The sequence below is a fragment of the Ranitomeya imitator genome, chromosome 2 (genome assembly GCF_032444005.1).
Source record: "Ranitomeya imitator isolate aRanImi1 chromosome 2, aRanImi1.pri, whole genome shotgun sequence".
Taxonomy (NCBI): domain Eukaryota; kingdom Metazoa; phylum Chordata; class Amphibia; order Anura; family Dendrobatidae; genus Ranitomeya; species Ranitomeya imitator.
The window spans coordinates 514,874,200-514,897,930 of NC_091283.1; the positions used below are offsets into that span (position 1 = coordinate 514,874,200).

At 42.2% G+C, this 23,731-nt stretch overlaps 1 protein-coding gene across 2 annotated transcripts in view; it reads left to right on the forward strand.

Annotated features, from left to right (window-relative positions):
* PNPO (pyridoxamine 5'-phosphate oxidase) overlaps window positions 1-18,690 on the forward strand; it is a 64,305-nt gene extending 45,615 nt beyond the window's left edge. For both annotated transcript variants that reach the window (XM_069751732.1, XM_069751733.1), the window contains exons 3-7: window positions 804-903; window positions 1,716-1,769; window positions 16,213-16,341; window positions 18,113-18,183; window positions 18,275-18,690. In XM_069751732.1, the coding sequence (XP_069607833.1) occupies window positions 804-903; window positions 1,716-1,769; window positions 16,213-16,341; window positions 18,113-18,183; window positions 18,275-18,434 (514 nt within the window). In that variant the 3' untranslated portion in view covers window positions 18,435-18,690. The remainder of the gene's footprint in view (window positions 1-803; window positions 904-1,715; window positions 1,770-16,212; window positions 16,342-18,112; window positions 18,184-18,274) is intronic.
* The last annotated feature ends 5,041 nt before the right edge of the window (window positions 18,691-23,731 follow it).

Below are 23,731 nucleotides of genomic sequence, written 5' to 3' on the forward strand. Positions count from 1 at the left end.
TTTAGATTTTTCTTCATTCTTGGGAATAAGAAGAAGTCGTATGGGGCTAGGTCATGCGAGTAAGGGGTGACCCTGATTTTTTTTGTCAAAATTCATCACAGGGGATGAATCTTAGTGTTGTGCCTATGATCCAGAAACAAAACAGCAGTCCAGCCAGTGTAAGACAGCTTCATTGCCCAGACGAAAAAAAGCATGGCAAGTGAAACCAAATTTGAAGTCCACGATGGTTTGTTTTTTCAACATCAAAGGAGTTGTTCACCTTGAATTTGTTCCTCAGGGCACCACAGTGAACCAACATTACTATCTGCAAGTGCGGAAGCGTTTGTGTGGGGCATTGAGAGAAAGACAACCTGAATTGTGTCAATCTGGTGACTGGCTGCTTCATCATGACAACGCACCTTGCCACACAGCGTTGAAAATCAACCAGTTTATGGCGAAAAACGACACAACAACAGTTTCTCACTCCTCTTACTCGCCCACCCTAGCCCATTGCGACTTCTTAATATTTTCAAAATGTTATCTTAATTTAAATCTTGTTTTTTTGGGGGTACACCTTCATACATGCCCATATAGACAGCTTAGGGGGGTTGATCCTACTGACACATTCCTTCCTATGACCTGTCTGCTCAATATTTTTCTTAGGCTCTGTTCACATCTGCATTTCTCGATTCCATTGTTTTGTTTAGTTGGGTTTCCATTATGACATCTTGTAAAATGATGGAATCTGTTACTGAGCCTCCAACTCCAGTAGGAACACAGCCATACACACCTTAACTCAACATACCCTTTTCCCTTCTGCGTAGGGACGGGAAACCCTCTGCACGTATGGTTCTTCTCAAAGGGTTTGGTTCGGATGGGTTCCGATTCTACACTAACCGGGAAAGCAGAAAAGGGAAAGAGCTGGTGAGGGACATTAAGAGAATATAGCATATGTATTATATATATCGATTAACCTGTCATTTAAAGGGAACTTGTCATGTAAAAAACACTATTAACCTGCATATAATGGGGTTCATCTGCAGCTTAATAGTGTCGTAAAGCTGTGCTGCCCCTGCGCTGAAAGCCCAGCTACTGGTAGGAAATTAACTTTGCTTCTCTCTGCAGCCTCCATCTTTCAGTCATAGAGGCACGGCTTCAGTCACCATTCAGTATAGAGTGAGCAGTGACAGTAACCGCCCGGGCACTGACTGACAGTCGGCTCTAGAGTACATCAGTGCTGAGCTGGCTGTTGGTCAATGTTAGGGTGAAGTTACAGCCACCACTCACTGTGTACTGAGCAGTGACTGAAGCTGCGCCTCTATGACTGAAAGCTGGAGGCTGCCAGAAGAAAAAAAAGTTAATTTCACACTGGGTTTTCAGTGCGGTGTCCGACCTCCTTTAAAACACTATTAAACTGTAGATTAACCCCATATCTGCAAATTAATAGTGTTTTTTGACATGACAGGTTCTCTTTAAAGAGGGCCTCTCAGCTTTCCTGACATGTCTGTTTGTAAATGTTTGTATTGTGAATAAAACAACAATTCTTAAAATGGTAGTGCCATTCCTCTTACACTCCTCCTGGTATAATATGCATAAATTGACAAATGGGTGTTACCATGGCCTTCTTGCATACTGCTTACGTGTATAACAAGGAATCTGGTTATTTAGATGACAGCTGTAGATGCTCCTTTATGCATATTATTCTCTCTTTATTCTGTCCTGCTTTATCTTTGCAGGAGACTAACCCGATAGCGTCTCTGCTGTTTTTCTGGGAGCCCCTGAATCGCCAGGTGAGAGCCATTCATGGGATGCAAGCTGTAACTCCTTCCGGAACCCCGTCGTATGTGTATAGCGCAATGGGCACGGCATCCCGCAAAATGCAGTACATCTATGGCGCTGCAAGAATTAGTCGCACAGCGTCTGAGTAATGATGACTGCTCATCTGACAGAAGACCATCTCCCCTATTCCCTGTTCCAGTCCTCCTTTTCCATCTCCACTCTCATTCAATTGCTTTCTCTGCTGAGCATCCATTTTTTTGCACTTTTTCTGTGTTTGTGTACAACAACCGCTGTGCTGTCATCAGTACTGCACTTTGCTGATAAGAGTCTATCTTAACATTTTGCCAAGGGACTTTTTTCTATTTGTTTTTCATCTTTCCATTTGCACCACCATCCTCCATATGTCCATCGTGTGACTGCACAAATTACTGATCAGCGTCCGAGATCAATATTTGGTGCAGACATTGCATTTACATTTGCGCCACCTCTGTGTGCTCAGTTTTTAGTGTAGGTTTGTCCGTAAAAAAGAAACTATAAAATAATTTGCACACATAGGAGTGCAGTTAGTAGCTCTGTAGGTAGGGCTGCAGATATCACAGTGTGATTGACATTCATTTTTTTGTACAAAAACAGTTAGACTAGTTAGTAATTTTTTAGCTCCATAGGGTAGGACATTAGGTATGCGGATATCTATATAAATTTATATACAGTATTTTTTTTTTACTTTTCCCGGTTCTAAAAATTCTGTAATACATTCTTCTTTCAATTTTTTTTCCTTTTTATATTTTTATCTTCTACTTTTCTATTTTTGTTCATTTATTTTTATTATGTAAAATTTATATTAAATTGCGTATTCCAAAAAGTTGAGTGCAAAAGGTCACAATTTACCATTGTGAACCTGTCCTGGGAAAACTGGCCTTTGCATTATAAAAGCAGTCCTAAGAAATGTTTTATTTGCTAAACCTATCTAAATATGTTTTTGAGTAATGCAAGTGCAATAAAATACTTCCCGATCACCTTCTTCCCCAGTTTTCAGGGTAAACTGTAACATCAGAACGAGGCTTCATGAACTTACATTGTAAAAGCAATTTCTGGTTCACACATTAACACCAATATGATCTGGCGAATTGGAGTTTAACCCCTTTCTGACGTCGGACGGGATAGTACATCCGATGTCAGAAGCCCCGCTTCGAGGTGAGCTCCGGCGGTGAGCCCACCTCAGAACCGCGACATGTCAGCTGTTTTCAACAGCTGACATGTGCCCGCAATAGGCGCTGGCGGAATCGCGATCTGCCCGCACCTATTAACTAGTTAAATGCCGCTGTCAATCTCTGACAGTGGCATTGGGCTGGAAATACGCGCATCGCTGATCCCCGTCACGTGATCGGGGGTCAGTGGTAGGTCGGCATGACAACCAGAGGTCTCCTTGAGACCTCTATGGTTGTTGATGTCTGATTGCTATGAGTACAATCCTGTGGTCGGCGCTCATAGCAATGCAGTAATTCTGCTACATAGGGGCCATCTGAGCATCATCTCTATGTAGCAGAGGTGATCGAGTTATGGCAGCTTCTAGCCTTCCATGAAGGCTATTGAAGCATGCCAAAAGTAAAAAATGAAAATGTGTTTAAAAAAAAATAAATAAATATATATATATATATATATATATATATATATATATATATATATATATATATATATATATATATTTTTTATATATGTATATTATATTAAAAAAAACATAAAAGCTCAAATCACCCCCCTTTCGCCCCATTCAAAATAAAACAATAAAAATAAAATCAAACATAGACATATTTGGTATCGCCGCGTTCAGAATCGCCCGATCTATCAATAAAAAAAGGATTAACCTGATGGCTAAACGGCGTAGCAAGAAAAAAAATAGAAACGCCAGAATTACGTTTTTTTGGTTGCCACAACATTGCATGTTAACATGCAATAATGGGCGATCAAAAGATTGTATCTGCACAAAAATGGTATAATTAAAAATGTCCGCTCGGCGCTCAACAAATAAGCCCTCATCCAACTCGAGATCACAAATAACGGAGAAGCTACGGGTATTGGAAATTGCGCTTTTTTTTTTTTTAAAGCAAACTTTGGATTTTTTTTTCACCACTTAGATAAAAAAGAACCTAGACATGGCAAAAAAAAGCCAAACAAAAAACAAGTGTAGGATTTCACTTTTTTTTGCAATTTCACCACACTTGGAATTTTTTTTCCCGTTTTCGAGTACACGACATGCTAAAACTAATGATGTCGATCAAAAGCACAGCTCGTCCCACAAAAATTAAGCCCTCACATGGCCATATTGACGAAAAAATAAAAAAGTTATGGCTCTGGAAAGAAGGGGAACAAAAAACGAAAACACAAAACTGAAAAAAAGCTCCAGTTATGATGGGGTTAAAAGGGTTTCCCCACCAACAAATTTAATTTTAATCAACAGATCTTTGATTAAAACTAAATTCCATAATTGGATATGTTTACAAAAAAGCTTCTGTGCATACCAGGATAGGGATGAGAAGCCATGCCTACCAGGATAAAGATGAGGAACAATGCAGATCAGGATGGGGATGAGGACACATGCATACCAGGATAGGGATGAGGAGCCATGTATACCAGGATGGGGATGAGGAGCCATGTATACCAGGATGAGGATGAGGAGCCATGCATACCAGGATAGGGATGAGAAGACATGCATACCAGGATAGGGATGAGGAGGTCATGCATACCAGGATAGGGATGAGGAGGTCATGCATACCAGGATAGGGATGAGGGGGCCATGCATTCCAGGATAGGGATGAGGAGCCATGCGTACCAGGATGGGGATGAAGAACCATGCATACCAGGGTAGGGGGGATGAGGAAGTCATGCATACCAGGATAGGGATGAGGGGGCCATGCATACCAGGATAGGGATGAGGAGCCCATGCATACCAGGATGGTGATGAAGGAGCCATGCATACTAGGATGGGGATGAGGAGCCATGCGTACCAGGATGGGGATGAAGAACCATGCATACCAGGGTAGGGGGGATGAGGAAGCCATGCATACCAGGATAGGGATGAGGGGGCCATGCATACCAGGATAGGGATGAGGAGCCCATGCATACCAGGATGGTGATGAAGGAGCCATGCATACCAGGATAGGGATGAGGAACCATGCATACAAGGATAGGGATGAGGGGGCCATGCATACCAGTATGGGGATGAAGAACCATGCATACCAGGGTAGAGGGGATGAGGAAGCCATGCATACCAGGATAGGGATGAGGGGGCCATGCATACCAGGATAAAGACGAAGAGCCCATGCATACCAGGATGGGGATGAAGAACCATGCATAACAGGGTAGAGGGGATGAGGAAGCCATGCATACCAGGATAGGGATGAGGGGGCCATGCATACCAGGATAAAGACGAAGAGCCCATGCATACCAGAATGGGGATGAAGAACCATGCATACCAGGGTAGGGATGAGGAAGCCATGCATAACAGGGTAGGGATGAGGGGGCCATGCATACCAGGATAAAGACGAAGAGCCCATGCATACCAGTATGGGGATGAAGAACCATGCATACCAGGGTAGAGGGGATGAGGAAGCCATGCTTACCAGGATAGGGATGAGGGGGCCATGCATACCAGGATAAAGACGAAGAGCCCATGCATACCAGGATGGGGATGAAGAACCATGCATACCAGGGTAGAGGGGATGAGGAAGCCATGCATACCAGGATAGGGATGAGGGGGCCATGCATACCAGGATAAAGACGAAGAGCCCATGCATACCAGGATGGGGATGAAGAACCATGCATACCAGGGTAGGGATGAGGAAGCCATGCATAACAGGGTAGGGATGAGGGGGCCATGCATACCAGGATGGGGATGAAGAACCATGCATACCAGGGTAGGGATGAGAAGACATGCATACTAGGATGGGGATGAGGAGCCATGTATACAAGGATACAGATGAGGAGGTCATGCATACCAGGATAGGGACGAGGGGGCTGTGCATAGCAGGATAGAGATGAGGAGCCATGCGTACTTGGATGGGGATGAAGAACCATGCATATCACAGTAGGGGGATGAGGAAGCCATGCATACCAGGATAGGGATGGAGCCATGCATACCAGGATAGGGATGGAGCCATGCATACCAGGATAGGGATGAATGGGCCATGCATACCAGGATAGAAATGAGGGGGCCATGCATATCAGGATAGGGATGAAGGAGCCATGCATACTAGGATGGGGACCCCATGGTTCCTCATCCATGCATACCATAATAGGAATGAGGAGCCATGCATGCCAGGATGGGGACGAGGGGGCTATGCATACCAGGATAGGGATGAGGGGGCCTTACATGCCATGATAGGGATGAGGAACACTGCATACCAGGATAGGGATGAGGGGGCCATGCATACCAGGCTTATACTCAAGTCAATAAGTTTTCCCAGTTTTTTTGTGGTAAAATTAGGTGTCTCGGCTTATACTCAGGTCTGCTAATACTTGAGTATATACGGTAATTAAAAAGTCCTTTTTTTCATGGGAAAACCCCTTTAAGTCCCATGAGTGAGTAGAGCGCCAGAGCGGCGCTGGAAGCTGGGGAAGATGGCATTCGGGAACAATATTATTTCATTTAAATTGTACAACGCATGTATTTAGACAGGCTTAGCAAATACAAAATTTCTTGGGAGTGCCTCTTTTAAGCATAAGCATAATTTAAAAAATGTCAAAACTCCATAATACACATGAAAATAAGAAACTTTATAATATATCTTATCAGAGAAATCTGCATCTTTTTACTCCTCAAATGATAGTTCATTAGTTCAGGGATAAAATATGTCTTCAATGAATACAGATTTTCCCAATACTGAGATAAGAGATGACAATTGGTGCTCATAAAGTTCTATGGAGAACCATTTAATTCTATGGAGAACAGATGTTACCCAAGAATTGAGAGAGAAAAATCAGTCCAGGAGGGGAAAGAAGCACATTTCTCTAATATGATATATTACATAGTGGCTTATTTTCATGTGTATTATTTCTGTATAAAATTAAACTTAAAATGATAATTACTCTTTATCGGAAATCTGTCAGTAGGATCAACCCTCCTAAGCCATCTGTGTGGACATGTAGGTCATAGAAAGTTTAATAAAATGATACCTTGATATCTGAAATTCGATGTCTTGTTACAGAGAAATCCTCATTTGTCCTACATGTAAATGAGCTATCTAGTCACCAAATGTCCAAATATCATAACTGGCACTTCTAAAAGCGATCCAGAGTTGAAAAATTAATTAAATTAAAGCTTTATTATGAAAAACTTATATAACATGCATGAATGCCCAAGCACCCTAACAAGATGGGAGGCTGAATAATTTACATCAAGCTAAGTAGTCCGTAATGCAGAGTAGCTAATACGTATCCCTTAAATCCATCCTGTATATCCTCCGTTGCTGCAGCATACATAAAGTACAAATATAGACAGTAGATAAAGGCGATAGCTACCTGTGACACAGCGTCCCACCTCACCCCAACGCGCGTTTCGCAACCAGCTTCTTCCTGGGGCCCCTATATTAATTTGTTGAGGAATGTAATTTATAAAATTGAGTCCTTTCTCTAGATTAATTCCTTGATGGGTATAGTTTTCAATGTAGGGACACTTTTAGATTTTTGCTGTTTTGGAACCATAAGCAAATACCAAGCAGTAAGTCACTAAATAATAAGTAATACATGTAAATTATATAGAGCATTTAGTTGACACAGTTTTGATCATAAAAAGCATAAAAGCCCACCAACCACGACAAGGTGTATCCAATCAGGATGGTCCTATTTGTAGTATTTCACCGCTCTATGTGCCAGCAGGCCTCAGTAGACGGGGACAGAGCAGGACCCAGACCCGACCATTTTGCACCTGCCCATGGAAAGCTATATAGACAAGATGCACACTCCAAAGAGGGAAGCCATGCCTGTATACGTACAAAATACTTGAAAAATGTGGGGATAAAGCAACATCTTATTTTTTTGAGGGTGTAGCATACCAAATAGAAGTACTTTGTGTGGGGTTCTCCAAATGCTTTAAAAATGTTGGAAAGTTCAAATATTTTCACAAGTAAATGCAAATTTTGAGTACCTCAATTTTCCACTACCATAAAGTACAAAGTGTAATGAAAAAAAATCACTGGGATCGGTAAAAGCATTCCAGAGGTATTACCACACAAAGTGACAAATGTCAGATTGGAAAGATGGGGCTTTCTCAGGAAGGTGGAAAAATATGATTTATGTAAAATGAAAAAAGCTTGGAAATATAAGATCCCTGTGTCTCTTTGCTCTTGTGTCTATCAGTTGTAATCAACCAGTACATTACATACGGCTTGGTAGGACCTCTCATACTGCTCTGCCAGTGTGTCACAGCAGTTCTGACAGTCTAGTCATAAACCAGCAAGCTCAGGATGAGCAGTGATTTATGGCCTTCTCTTATGGACAGATACAGAGCACTCAGTTGTGGGAGCTCACAAATAAATATAAATGAAACTACCGTAACTTTTTTAGGACTTTTCCTGGAATAATGTAATAATGGCACTTTTAACAATTTTTAACAGTGTTTCACTTTAAAGGGAAACTGACAGCTGATAAATGCTGCCCAATCCACTGGCTGTATGTACAGTGAAGGAAATCATTATTTGATCTCTTGCTGATTTTGTAAGTTTGCTGACTGACATGAACAGGCGATAATTTTAAGGGTAGATTATTTTTAACATTGAGAGATAGAATATCAAAAATAAAATCCAGAAAATCCCATTGTATAAATTAAATTCATTTATTTATTTATTTTGCAGTGAGAAATAAGTATTTGATCCCTCTAGCAAAAAGGGCTTAATACTTCATGGCAAAACCCTTGTTGGCAAGCACAGAAGTCAGACGTTTTTTGAAGTTGATGATGAGGTTTACGCACATGTCTGGAGGAATTTTGATCCACTCCTCTTTGCAGATCATCTCTATATCATTAAGATTTTGAGGCTGTCGCTTGGCAACTCAGAGCTTCAACTCCCTCCATAAGTTTTCTGTGGGATTAAGGTCTGGAGGCTGCCTAGGAAACGCCATGACCTTAATGTACTTCTTTTTGAGCCACTCCTTTGTTGCCTTGGCTGTATGTTTTGGGTCATTGTCTTGCTGGAAGATCCAGCCACAACCCATTCTTAATGTCCTGGCGGAGGGAAGGAGGTCGTCACTCATGATTTTATGGTACATGGCTCCATCCATTCTCCCATTGATGCGGTGAAGTATTCCTGTGCCCGTAGCAGAGAAACACCCCCAAAACATAATGTTTCCACCTCCATGCTTGACAGTGGGGATGGTATTCTTTGGGTCATAGACAGTATTTCTCTTCCTCCAATCACGGTGAGTTGACTTAATGCCAGAAAGATCAATTTTTGTCTCATCTGACCACAGCACCTTCTCCCAATCACTCACAGAATCATCCAGATGTTCATTGGCAAACTTCAGACAGGCCTGCACATGTGCCTTCTTGAGCAGGGGGACCTTGCGGACACTGTAGGATTTTAAGCCTTTATGGCGTAATGTGGTATTATTATCATTATTTGTTTATATATCACCATTAATTCCATGGTGCTGTACATTAGATGGGGTTACATCAAAATAGAAATATCACTTACAGTAAACAAAACTAACAATGACAGACTGATACAGAGGGGAGAGGACCCTGCCCTTGCGGGCTTATATTCTGCAGGATTATGGGGAAAGAGACAGTAGGTCGGGGGTTGCAGTAGCTCCGATGGTGTTGAGGTGGCTGTGTAGTCATTACAGGTTGTAAGCTTTTTTTGAAGAGATGGGTTTTCAGGTTCCGTTTGAAGGATCCAAATATACCAGGAGTCTTTAAGACAGCTTTCTTTAATGCAGGTAACGAGTTGATTAGGAGCGTGTAACTGGTCTGTAGGAGCCAAAACTCTTAATGGTTGGTAAGAGAGCAAATACTTATTTCTTACTGCAAAATACAAATACATTTATGTAATTCATACAATGTGATTTTCTGGATTTTGTTTTTGATATTCTATGTCTCAATGTTAAAATTAACCTACCCTTACAATTATAGACTGTTCACATACTTATTTCCTTCACTGTATCAGACGCTGGCTGCGTTTATCAGACGCTGGCTATACAGGTGCTTATCACAAAATTAGAATATCATCAAAAAGTTAATTTACTTCAGTTCTTCAATACAAAAAGTGAAACTCGTATACAGTCACTACAAACAGTGATCTATTTCCAGTGTTTATTTCTGTTTATGTTGATGATTATGGCTTACAGCCAATGAAAACCCATAATTCATTATCTCAGTAAATTAGAATAACAAAAAACACCTGCAAAGGCTTCTTAAGTGTTTAAAAAGGTCCCCTAGTCTGTTTTAGTAGGTTCCACAATCATGGGGAAGACTGCTGACTTGACAGATGTCCAGAAGGCAGTCGTTGACACACTCCACAAGGAGAGTAAGCCACAAAAAGTCATTGCTCAGGAAGCTGGCTGTATCCAAGTATATTAATGGAAAGTTGAATGGTAGGGAAAAGTGTGATAGAAAAAGGAGCACAAGCAACCGGGATAACCGCAGCCTTGAAAGGATTGTTAAGAAAAGGCTGTTTAAAAATTTGGGGAAGATTCTCAAGGAGTGGACTGCTGCTGGAGTCATTGCTTCAAGAGCCAACACACACAGACGTATCCAGGACATGGGCTGCAAGTGTCACATTCCTTGTATCAAGCCACTCATGACAATAGACAATGCCAGAAGCGTCTTACCTGGGCCAAGGAGAAACAGAACTGGACTGTTGCTCAGTGGTCCAAGGTGTTGTTTTCAGATTAAAGTAAATTTTGCATTTTATTTAGAAATCAAGGTCCCAGAGTCTGGAGGAAGAGTGGAGAGGCACACAATCCAAGCAGCTTGAGGTCTAGTGTGAAGTTTCCACAATCAGTGATGGTTTGGGGAGCCATGTCGTCTGCTGATGTAGGTTGACTGTGTTTTATCAAGACCAAAATCAGCGCAGTAGTCTACTCGGAAATTTTAGAGCACTTCTTGCTTCCCTCTTCCGACAAGCTTTTTGGAGATAGAAATGTCATTCTCCAGCAGGACCTGGCACCTGTCCACACTGCCAAAAGTACCAATACCTGGTTTAAAAACAACAGTATCACTGTACTTATTTGGCCAGTAAACTCGCCTGACCTTAATCCCATAGAGAATCTATGGGGTATTGTCAAGAGGAAGATAAGAGACTCCAGATCCAACAATGCAGATGAGTTGAAGGCTGCTATCAAAGCAACCTGGGCTTCCATAACACCTCAGCAGTGCCATAGGCTGATCTCCTCCATGCTATGCCGCATTGATGCAGTAATTGATGCAAAAGGAGCCCCGACCAAGTATTGAGTGCATTTACTGAACATACGTTTCAGTAGGCCAACATTTTGGATTTTAAAATCATTTTTCAAGCTGGTGTTCTAAAGTACCGTATATACTTGAGTATAAGCTGAGACCCCTAATTTTGCCATAAAAATCTGGGAAAACATGTTGACTCGAGTATAAGGCTAGGGTGGGAAATGCAGCAGCTACTGCTAAATTTCAAAAATAAAAATTGATACCAATAAAAGTAAAATTGATTGAGACATCAGTAGGTTAAGTGTTTTTGAATATCCATATTGAATCAGGAGCCCCATATAATGCTCCATACAGTTCATGATGGGCCCCATAAGATGCTCCATATTAAAATACGCGCCATATAATGCTGCATAAAAGGTTAATGATGGCCCCATAAGTTGCTCCATAGAATAATATGCCCCATATAATGCTGCACAAAGGTTGATGGCCCCATAAGATGCTCCATAGAATAATGTGCCCTATATGCTGCTGCGATTAAAAAAAAAATGACATACTCACCTATCATCTCTGGGGAAGAGGTGCCGGTGTCCTGAGCAGGAGGGGACACCGGCGCGCTATGGGGGCCAGGTGCAGGTGTCGCCGCTGGCTCAGGCCCCCGGCACTTGCAATATTCACCTATCCCCGTTCCACTGCCGTGCGCCGCTGTGTCTTCCAGCTCTCTGCAGTGACTGTTCAGGCAGAGGGTGTGTACTAAACACGTCATCGCGCCCTCTGACCTGAACGTCACAGCCAGAGGATGCGGAAGACAGAGCCCGGCAGTGGAACGGGGACAGGCGAATATCGCATGGCTCACCCTCCCCCGTCATACTCGCCCCCTCTTGCCGCAGTTTCTGCTTCTCCGATCGTCTCAGCTTGTTCCTGTGTTCAGCAGTCACATGGTACCGCTCATTAAAGTAATCAATATGCCCTCCACACCTATGGGAGTGGAGACTCGTCCATATTCATTACTTTAATGAGCGGTAGCATGTGACTGCTGAACACAGAAAGAGCTGTGGGCGCCGGAGACCATCGGAGAAGCAGAGACTGCGCCGGGAGCAGATTAGTATGATGTGACAGCCGCCACTCCTGCCGCTCCCCCGCCGACCCACTGGGTCAATGACTCGAGTATGAGCCAAGAGGGGCACTTTTAGCCTAAAAAAATGGGCTGAAAATCTCAGCTTATACTCGAGTAGATACAGTATTCTAATTTACTGAGATAATTACTTTTGGGTTTTCATTGGCTGTAAGCCATAATCATCAACATTAACAGAAATAAACACTTGAAATAGATCACTCTGTTTGTAATGACTCTGTATAATATATGAGTTTCACTTTTTGTATTGAAGAACTGAAATAAATTAACTTTTTGATGATATGTTAATTTTGTGAGAAGCACCTGTATGTATCAGACACTGGCTGTAGGTATCAGACACTGGCTGCATGTGTCAGACATTGGCTGTATGTGTCAGACATATGCTGTATGATGCCAGCCAGGTATGTTTGACTCTGCGGGCTGCTGTGTCTCAGAGAAGAACACACTTTAAATGCCAGCCGGGGACTGAGCCCCACGGAAGACTAGTCGGAGAGGCTGATCCCCAGTGGTTTCTCCCCACACGGGGTCCTAGGGTAACAGGCCTCTTCCTTCATGTGTGAATAGGTAAAGTCCTGTTGGTCGCTGGCAGCAGGTGGCGGGAGACCCTCCTGTCCATCTAGTCCCCCAGGGGCTTTGAAAGTATATTTTTCAAAAATTATGCAGCCGGTAGCTGATGCATTCTGCCCAATCCACAAGCAGCATGTATCAGCTGTCAGGTTCCCTTTAAAGTGAAGCGATGATAAAAACCTTTAGTGCAATAATTACTAAGTCTTTTACACTCCTTAATAAATATTGGTTTTATATGAAGCATTTGTCCCACGACGTCTTTTCAGGAGAACACTTATCCCCAACCTCCCACCCAGGATCTCATGTTTCATTGACAGTTTGAACCAATGTTGAATGGTCTACTTATGATGATCATATATGGGGCAGTTTTGCATGTGCTGCATCGGAGTAGCAAAGTAGCCCTATCCGCTAGCCATCATCGTAACTAATGGCATCCTCCAGTGTTCCAGCCTGCTTCAGAGCAGCGCTTACAAGCTCTATTGTATAGAGCTTGTAAGCAAAGCGCATGTTCGGCCACCACTGCTAGACAACACCGGCAGTCAGGCCTTTAGGTAACGACGAAAAATTGTCTCGGTTCTTGAAAATGAAATGGAGTTTTAATTGCAAAGTTGCTAGTTTTTACAAGCACGTTGCAATCGCTCCTATATAAGAAGATGTGAATAACCTCTTTAATGGGAACCTGTCACCCCCCCAGTGTTTTTAACTAAAAGAGCCACCTTGTGCAGCATTAATGCTGCATTCTGTGAAGGTGGCTCTTTTTGGGGGTCCCTTCCAACGCTGCAATATTACTTTTTATAATTTGCCCGCCATACCTTTAGTCTGTCTGGGGCATGTCTTTTCCTCCTGGACACAAAAGCCTCCCAGCCATCCCTCAGCCCCTCCGGGCGCCGCCTCCTGTGCCTTCATTAGCGTCCTCGGCGCCTGCGCTGTAAGTTCCTTTTTCGGTCATGCGCAGTTTGCGCTGCCCTTCAACTCACATCACATGATGGGAACTTACAGCGCAGGTGTCGGAGACGTTAATGAAGGCAGAGGAGGTGGCACACGGAGGGGCTGAGTGATGGCTGGGAGCCGTTTGTGTCTGGGGGGGAAAAGACATGCCCCCCGGACAGACTAAAGGTATGGCTGGCAAATTATAAAAAGTAATATTGCAGCGTTGGAAGGGACCCCCAAAAAAGAGCCACCTTGACAGAATGCAGCATTAGTGCTGCACAAGGTGGCTCTTTTAGTTTAAAACGCCAGGGGAGGAGGGGGGGTGACAGGTTCCCTTTAAATAGTTTATTTAGCCGTGTAATAGATATAGGCTTACGGTCATTGCACTCTGTGTTTGCACCCTACACTTACTGCATACACATCAAAAAGCCCTTGTAGTTGGAGGCCAAAAGAAAGTGTTCTATTTGGGCTATGTCAGGCTGGTATGTGTCAGCAATTTGCTTTTCCAGCTGTTCAGGAATGGGCAGCTGACTATGTCTTCATATATAGTGGGCCACAACAAAAAAATACACGGCGGGCTGCTTATTTTATTATGACTGGACCCAGTGGATGGCATGTTGTTCTGTATGTTTGTACTGTGTCCTACTTTATGGGAGGTTTTTGTTGGGGCATATACCTCCGGAGGAAGGCTCGGACTCTCTATGTACCAAGCTATTTGAGACTGCTCCTGAATAGTAAGTGCGGTGCATTCACATGTGGTGCTAGAGGTGGCTCCCGGGATCCAGCACTGGCACGGGATCTCTTAGGCTATGTGCACACGGTGCGGATTTTGCTGCAAATCCGCAACGGTTTTGACGCTGCGGATTCGCAGCTGTTTTCCATGCATTTACAGTACCATGTAAACCTATGGAAAACAAAATCCGCAGTGCACATGGTGCGGAAAAAAACGCTCGGAAACGCTGCGTTGTTTATTCCGCAGCATGTCAATTCTTTGTGCAGATTCCGCAGCGGTTTACATCTGCTCCATAATAGGAATCCGCAGGTGTAAAACTGCAGGTGTAATCCACACAAAAAACGCATAAAATCCGTGGTAAATCCGCTGGTAAAACGCAGTGCTTTTTACCTGCGGATTTCTCATAACAGGTGCGGAAAAATCCGCAGAGGTTCCATCTACTTGTGCACATACCCTTATAAAGCACATATTTAGATATGTTGCAATTTTAGGGAAGTCCTGGTGGGCTGGCTCAAGTTCCTTCTGGACATAGTTTATTCAAGCAGCTACAGCTCTTTCATTTGTGGATCTATCTAATCCAATAAAACAATGTATGACCTTGCTGATTGATCACAGAGGGAGTTTTGTTTTGCTAAAGTATTAAACCTGGGATAACAGTAACAACACTCGGCCAAAACGCTACCACGTGTAGGAGATTCATTGCTCAGGAACTTGCCCAGTCTCCTTGTGGCTTCTGCTCCCTGTTATTTAAGTGTCTCAGCGAGAAAACAATGGCACAGAGAACAACACAGAAACTGGAAAGGCTGCTCTTATCACAGCGAACCTCTCCCCATGATTCATGCAGCTCTCTGCTGATTGTCATCATGGGGTTAACAAGATTTCCATGGCAGCGGTGCTGTTAACCTGTTCGGCTCCATGCTTCCTCTCCATGAGACAAGTAATAAATATTCATGAAAGAAGATGGAAAGTTACTTGTCTGCCATCCATGTGTCTGCCACGTTTTACTTTTTAGGTTATCCCATCTCCACGGTGTGCCCCACCAGTCTTAAGACCTAAATAGTGGGCAGCACGGTGGCTCAGTGGTTAGCACAGCAGCCTTGCAGCGCTGGGGTCTTGGCTTTAAATCCCACCAAGGACGACATCTGCAAGGAGTTTGTATGTTCTCCTCGTATTTGGGTGGGTTTCATCCAGGTTCTCTGACTCCCTCCAACACTCCAAAGACATACTGATAGGGAATGTAGATTATGAGCCCCAATGGGGGCAGCAATGGTAATGTCTGTGTTATATGATAGCGCTATATACCATAAGTAAGCCCAATAAATATTAATAAATGTCACATCGGTCATATGAAATGGCGCAGGAGGACATAATGATGCCAGTCTGAGAGATATACCATATATATATATATATATATATATATATATATATATATATATATATATATATACACACATTTCTTTTTGATTTATGGGTAACTAATGAGATTCTGCCCAGTGGTGGACAACACCTTTAAGGATTGATGGGAATCCCGGCACCCAGACCTTCACCAATCCGAACTTCTGCCACGTCACTAAGACATAACAAACGTTTTGTGAAACTGTTGGTACACTTATTAAATGGTTTATATATTTGTGTTCATTACTGCTTACATTTCTTTTGCTGCTGCCTAAGCTTAGTAATGGGGGCTTGTGTCTCACGCAGGTGCGGGTAGAGGGTCCAGTGGAGAGACTTTCCGACCAAGAATCTGAGACTTATTTCCACTCCCGTCCAAAAAGCAGTCAGATTGGTGCTGCGGTGAGCAAACAGAGCCAAGTTATTCCGGACCGAGAGGTGAGTGTGGCCTGAGAGAGATTGCATGTGCTGCTGGCAGCGCCACCTGTTTACCTGGCACACCACAGCTAGCTGCAGCTTGGCATGGGCACGCCTTCCCTTGTGACATGGGAGTATTTTCCTACCGGTCTATCAAGCGAATAATTCTTCCCATGCTATTGTTCTTATTTCTGGCAGACACTGACGCATTCCTTCAGGATTTGTCATATCTGCCAACACACTTCTATAATTATCCTCTTGTACCTGCAATGTCTTATACTGGCTCCCAGGAAAGATCTGCAGCCACCTTCTTGTCTATCACTAAGATCCTCCAACCTACACACTTTAAAGTTTACATGTGTCATGGCTGTCACATACGTAGATGTCAGACTGGCTGAAGTATCCTCAACTGACTGTGATCACGGACTCGGTAGGGCTGCGGGGGGTCACACATTCCCATTATTTTCCAATAGACCGGTAGTGAGTCTCAAAGGGTTGTTCAGCTCTGATTCTGTATTTGAAGCAGCCCTGGACATATTTGATCATAGACTGTTAGAGTTGGAAGGGACCTCCATCATGTCCAACCCCCTGCTCAATGCAGAATTCACTAAACCATCTCAGACAGATGTCTGAAGACTTCCATTGAAGGAGAACTCCCCACTTCTCATAGCAGCCTGCTCCACTCATTGATCATCCTCACTGTCAAAAAGTTTTAAACTAAGGATGGCAACCTACAGAGAATGAGAAAACTAGAGCCCACAGTACACCTTATATAAAGATTCCGCCAGTGACATAATTGTATGTGAGCTCTGTGGTCACAGTCACATGGTATCGGGTCAAAAGTCGATAATGGTTATACAGCCACATCTTCCATTGACTTTTGTGCTGGACAGATTTTTTTATACATTTTTTTATGTAGCCCTGCAGGTTCTCATAAAAATAACCTATTTAGGAAAATTAAAAAAAAAAAAAAAAACGGCACAGGGAAAGCTATGTCAAGTGCATCCGGTGTGTTTCAAAGGAATGTTCAAGGTCTGATTCATCTCAAAATTAAGATTGCAAATGAAAAAAGTGAAACATTCTGCATTGATGTTCCTGTTGTGATTTATAGAGACTCTGACACCAAGTTTTTTCCCTCTAATCTGAAAGCAGCATAATGTAGAGACAGAGACCCTGATTCCAGTGATGTATCAAGTACTGGGCTGCTTAGTGTAGTTTTGGTAAAATTACTGTTTTATCAGCAAAAGATTATCATTAGTAATCTTGCTGTCACCTAGTCTTCCATATTCCTGAGGTCTGTATAACTGTGTCCTCACCACTGATTGGCAGCTTTCTGCCTATGCACAGTGTACACAGAAAGCTGTCAATCAGTGGTGTGCGGTGTTATACAGAGCTCAGCATTCAGAGAACTGCTAGATCGGCAGGAGTAATTTCATGAAATCTGCAGCAAGCAGCCCGGTAAGCGATACATCGCTGGAATCAGAGTCTCTGCCCCTACATCATGCTGCTTTCCTATGGGCTATCGAAAACCTGGTAACAGATTCCTTTTAATAGTCCTTATCAGACCCTATTGAATTGTACTGGAATCAAGGGAAATGGCTAGCATTCTACCCTTTTCTGTAGGGTAGGAAGTGTATTGCAGACAATATTGGGGGAAAGGGATAAAAATGGATGACAAATAGACATCTAAATTTCCCAACAGCAGATTAAGATGGAAATACCAAAAATCCATTTGGGAACAGTTAAACACAATTATTAGAATAGCCTTCTGATGGTTATATCTTATTAACAGTATTTGCGTAAGAAGAACGCTGAACTGGAAGAAGAGTACAAAGACAAAGAGGTGCCCAGACCACCCGAATGGTGAGTGCCAGAAGGTAGCCCTGGTGATGCCAGGATCGGTAAGCGGGTTTCTACGCCAAGATTGGCCTCTATTTTGTTTTGTTTTTTGCAGGGGAGGTTACATCGTACGTCCTTCTGTGATTGAGTTCTGGCAAGGACAGACTAACCGTCTTCATGACCGCATTGTTTTCCGGCGACCTAGAGGAGAAGAAACCAGTCCTAACACCCATCGTGGAGAGGGTGGGTGGGTGTATGAGCGGCTTGCTCCATAACTTCTAAAGATATCATGTCTTCCATGTTGGATCAAAGCACAATGATGTCCGCCTTGAACCATGAAGAAGAACCTACCTCCAGAGTCGAGTATTTGTGCCAAACACTGTGCTTCTCCCATCTACTGGGATATTGTGTTCATGTTGTAGAATAGTAAGTGCATGAGCCGTAAGTAATGGTATCCAGATAAACATGTCCTGCAGAAAACATAACAATTGTCAAAGGCGTCATCACATTAATAAACGGTGGCAACAGGTAGTTTGTGGATCACGTGGAGCAAGGACGTAGAGAAGCAGAACCTCGAATATTTTCTTCACTGTGTAACAGAAGTATATGACTTGGCCAGATGGCGGGAGAATTCTGATGTGCCGCAAGGTGCAGTGCTGAGGTCTGAACCAACGTAATAGCGAGAACATATCACTCACGTGTACGGAGCTGAGTCACGAGGAACACCTTGGGCAAATATGGAGGAGGCAGAATATGACAACAATAAAGCTGAAGGAGTGGAGGCACCATTGACCTACAGGCAAATGTAGGATGGTGTAGGCCACAAGCAAAAGTTCATCCAATATCACGGGCTACTGCAGTCTGCCAAGCTGCCATATGTAGCAATGGTAAAAAAATGATTATTATAATAGACAATGCTGTCTGAGAAAGCTGGGTGACAATCAGTATGTCTACCATAGCAGCTCACACAGTGATTGTCAGCAGCAGAGCAGCAAATCTACGCGATTAGGCAATGATACCATGCGTCATCCCGCTCCGCGCATCTTTTACATATGTACAGCTGATATACTGCTCAATCTCTGAAAGCTGAGCGGTAAGCCCACCGGGCACTGAAATTATAGTCCCCGTGGTTATAAATATGCTTTCCCAGTAAGGTTCGTTCACATTCCGCTTTGTATTTCAATCTTTCTAGTCCATTTGAGGAGCAGAAACAAAACGTTTAGATACAAGACACATTCATTTGAATGGATATATACACACATATACTGTATAGACATTATACATACATACATACTGCTCTGGCAAAAATTAAGAGACCACGGCAAAATGTTCAGTTTGTCTGATTTTTCTCTTTATAGGTATATTTTTGAGTAAAATGTAAATTGTTCTTTTAGTCTATAAACTTCTCACAACATGTCTCCGAAGTTCCAAGCAATACATTTTGTGTTTTTTTTTTCTTAAAAGGAGAAATGGTCAAAAAAAAACAAAAAAAAAAAAAAACAGTGCTTTCAGACCTCAAATAATGCAAAGAAAGCAAGTTCATAATCATTTAGAAACAACAATACTAATATTGTAACTCAGGAAGAGTTCAGAAATCAATATTGTGTGGAATAACCATGATTTTTAATCACAGCTTTCATGCATCTTGGCATGCTTTCCACCAGTCTTTCACACTGCTTCTGGCGCAAAAATGTAAGCAGTTCTTCTTTGATGGCTTGTGACTATCCATCATCCTCTTGATTACATTCCAGAGGTTTTCAATGGGGTTCAGGTCTGGAGATTGGGCTGCCCATGACAGGGTTTTGATGCGGTGGTCTCTTCATTTTTGCCAGAGCTGTATATACATATATAAATATATACATAGAGATGAGCGAAATTTCTTAAAAGTTCAGGTGTCATACCGGACAGTGCTAAATGCCGAACACGGACTTCTCCCCGAACTCTTGCAAAGTTCAGAGTTACAGAGAAAGAGGGAGAGAGATTTTTTTTTTCCAGATCCAAAATTCGGGTCGCCATTGTTCGCAGTGTGGTCCAAGTTCGGGTACAGTTCTAGACTAAAGTTTGGGTCTGGTACCAGAACCCGAACTTCCACGGGTCCGCTCATCCCTATATATACATACACACGCATTATATATATGATATACAGTATATACTGTATATATACACACACACAGGTGCTTCTCACAAAATTAGAATATCATCTAAAAGTTAATTTATTTCAGTTCTTCAATACAAAAAGTGAAACTCATATATTATATAGAGTTATTACAAATAAAGTGATCTATTTCAAGTTTTTATTTCTGTTAATGATGATTATGGCTTACAGCCAATGAAAACCCAAAAGTCATTATCTCAGTAAATTAGAATACTTTAGAACCCCAGCTTGAAAAATGATTTTAAAATCCCAAATGTTGGCCTACTGAAATGTATGTTCTATAAATACACTCACTACTTGGTCGGGGCTCCTTTTACATCAATTACTGCATCAATGTGGCATGGCATGGAGGCGATCAGCCTGTGGCACTGCTGAGGTGTTATGGAAGCCCAGGTTACTTTGATATGAGCCTTCAGCTCGTCTGCATTGTTGGGTCTGGTGTCTCTCATCTTCCTCTTGACAATACTCCATAGATTCTCTATAGGGTTAAGGTCAGGCGAGTTTGCTGGCCAATCAAGCACAGTGATACTGTTGTTTCTAAACCAGGTATTGGTACTTTTGGCATTGTGGACAGGTGCCAAGTCCTGCATGAGAATTAAATTTCCATCTCCAAAAAGCTTGGGAAGCATGAAGTGCTCTAAAATTTCCTGGTAGACGGCTGCGCTGACTTTGGTCTTGATAAAACACAGTGAACCTACACCAGCAGATGACATGGCTCCCCACCATTGTGGAAACTTCAGACTAGTACTCAAGCAGCTTGGATTGTGTGCCTCTCCACTCTTCCTACAGACTCTGGAACATTGATTTCCACATGAAATGCCAAATTGACTTTCCTTGTGGAGTGTGTCAATGACTGCCTTCTGGACATCTGTCAAGTCAGCAGTCTTCCCCATGATTGTGGAGCTACTGAAACAGACTAAGGGACCTTTTAAGCGCTTGGAAAGGCTTTGCAGGTGTTTTTTGTTAATTATTCTAATTTACTGAGATAATGACTTTTGGGTTTTCATTGGCTGTAAGCCATAATCATCAACATTAACAGAAATAAACACTTGAAATAGATCACTCTGTTTGTAATGACTCTATATAATATATGAGTTTCACTTTTTGTATTGAAGAACTGAAATAAATTAACTTTTTGATGATATTCTAATTTTGTAAGAAACACCTGTATAAATATATAAAATTACGTGCATACATATTTTTTTATAAAATGTTTTCACTTTTGCCCTGTTCCTGATAGTAAATGTTTTTTGGGCGTATAAAAAAAACCATAAAATCCTGAACTAAACTACACAACTTTTTTCTGATCCCCAAAAAAGGAATGGACGCTTTTTTTTGTTTTCTTTTTACATTAAAAACTATGGAAAATGAATGATAATGAATAGTCGTCCATTACAGTTTCCATTTATTGGATCTATTTCAAGGTCTGGGCATGCCTAATATACTAGAGGTGTTCAGAGATGGCCATAGTAAATGTGGAGGCAGATAGCAAAGTTTCTGTTTTTAAATGGATTCAGCAGATAGATTACCGTAGTTTAAAAATTCAAACTTTGGTTTCCATTTTTGTTCATTTCAATTTTGATCTTCAAATGGATCCAAAACAGACATGTGAACATACGTAGCCTCACATGCATGACAACCATTATTTGCTTAGCACTGGAGCACAACTCGTAGGTTTATATTTCTAGGTGATTTTTTCATTAAAGGCGTTGTCTCATCTCGCGCAAGTCTTTTAATATGAAAGTCATGATGGTTATCCGCTCCAAATATGGCTACCAAGACAATACAGCAGAATTTCCCTGGAGAATTTCCAGTCGGTAAATATATATAATTACATGTAGACAATCACATTATTGGCCAACAGAGGGTCCGGCCAGAGCAAGAGCTGCTGCTTGTTAGTGGCTCACAGCGGGAGGAGGACCTCAGTAGAAGACCAGACTTTATGACGTTCGTCTGTCCAATGAACCACATGGAAAGGGATTGTCAAGATGAGACAAACCAATGTGTCACTTAGAGGAAATGGAAGAATCCCATATAACATATGTGAAAGTTTTATATGAAAGTAGACACCATGATTTCTATGGAAGGGTCCTACTCTGAATGGATACAATACCAACACTTCCTAGGAATTGTGCACCACGGAAATCTGATAGGAGGGCCATAAATAAGTAATGAATCCATCCTATATACAGCTAAGATGCCCAGCCACGTTACTACAGTGGTTGGTATACTTAAGTTACACTGAAAATAGTAGCTAGACGGCGTAATTAAAGCAATTACCGTGACTTCATGACAACTTCTCTAATGTTTATATGGCCATTACCACATAGAGAAATTATAATGAGGTCAAACAGTTTATTTTGGACCATAAACCAAAATTATACATAGGACCTGCTCTTATACATCAGTCCTATTCTCTGTGTTACCAAGCAGGCAAATACCAATAACACCCACTAATGCCCAGGTTACATGTTGATATCAACCATACCATGCCAGACAAGCAGGTCTAGTCACACCACTTTTTCACCCTTGAGTCACACTCCAATATAAGTCAGTAATAAATTCCTATAGATTCGATAATGTGACATTGACAACGCATTCAAAATCCAGTTCTGATTGGTTGTCAGGGGCAGAAAAGACATGGTCATCGGCACCAGCTTTTGCTGGACCTTTGGCTTTTTGGGCACACTATTACATCACAGCATCAGAGCTGGATAGGACCACCTCTCTGTAGAGGCAGTCCAAAACTATTATTGTAAACTTACATAATTAAGATAAAATATCCAACATGTCCATGACCAGGTTGGTACCAAATCCTACCAGTATTGAAGAATAGCCTCTTCCCAACTGCATGAATGGAACACCGATCTGTAACTCTAAATCCTAAGGTTTTGTACATTCCTACCATTCATTGATTTCAGCTATGGCTTTATCTTTTGTTGATTTCACCCTTGATGAAGTGTTTAGTGGAGCTGGCTCTTCAAAAGGTCGGACATAAATTTACAGGGTAGCTACCTCTAATAGGCCGCACTAATTTTCATATTGATTCCACCTTTAGTGTTCTCACCTTTAAATTTTAGGAGTGCACTACCCTTCTGTCTCCTGGCTTCCTTGTTGCTGGGGGCGGTGCACTCCTGAATATCGACAGGTCAGACCAGCGGCATGGTCGCTCTGCTGGTCCTAACCATGGGAGAAGCGTACGGGGACTGATGCTGGACAGATCTGGTGAGCCAGCATCACAGCAGTTCTCTAAAGCGTAGAGCCCTCCATACATGAGGACCATGCCGGGACTGCAGAGGTAACCATCTTACAACCAGCTGTTAGCTATAAAATTAAAAACCCTTAGTTCTTGAGAACGGAGAGGATTTTTAATAAAGAGGTGCAAAGTTGATTATTTTTACATGCACTTTGCAATTT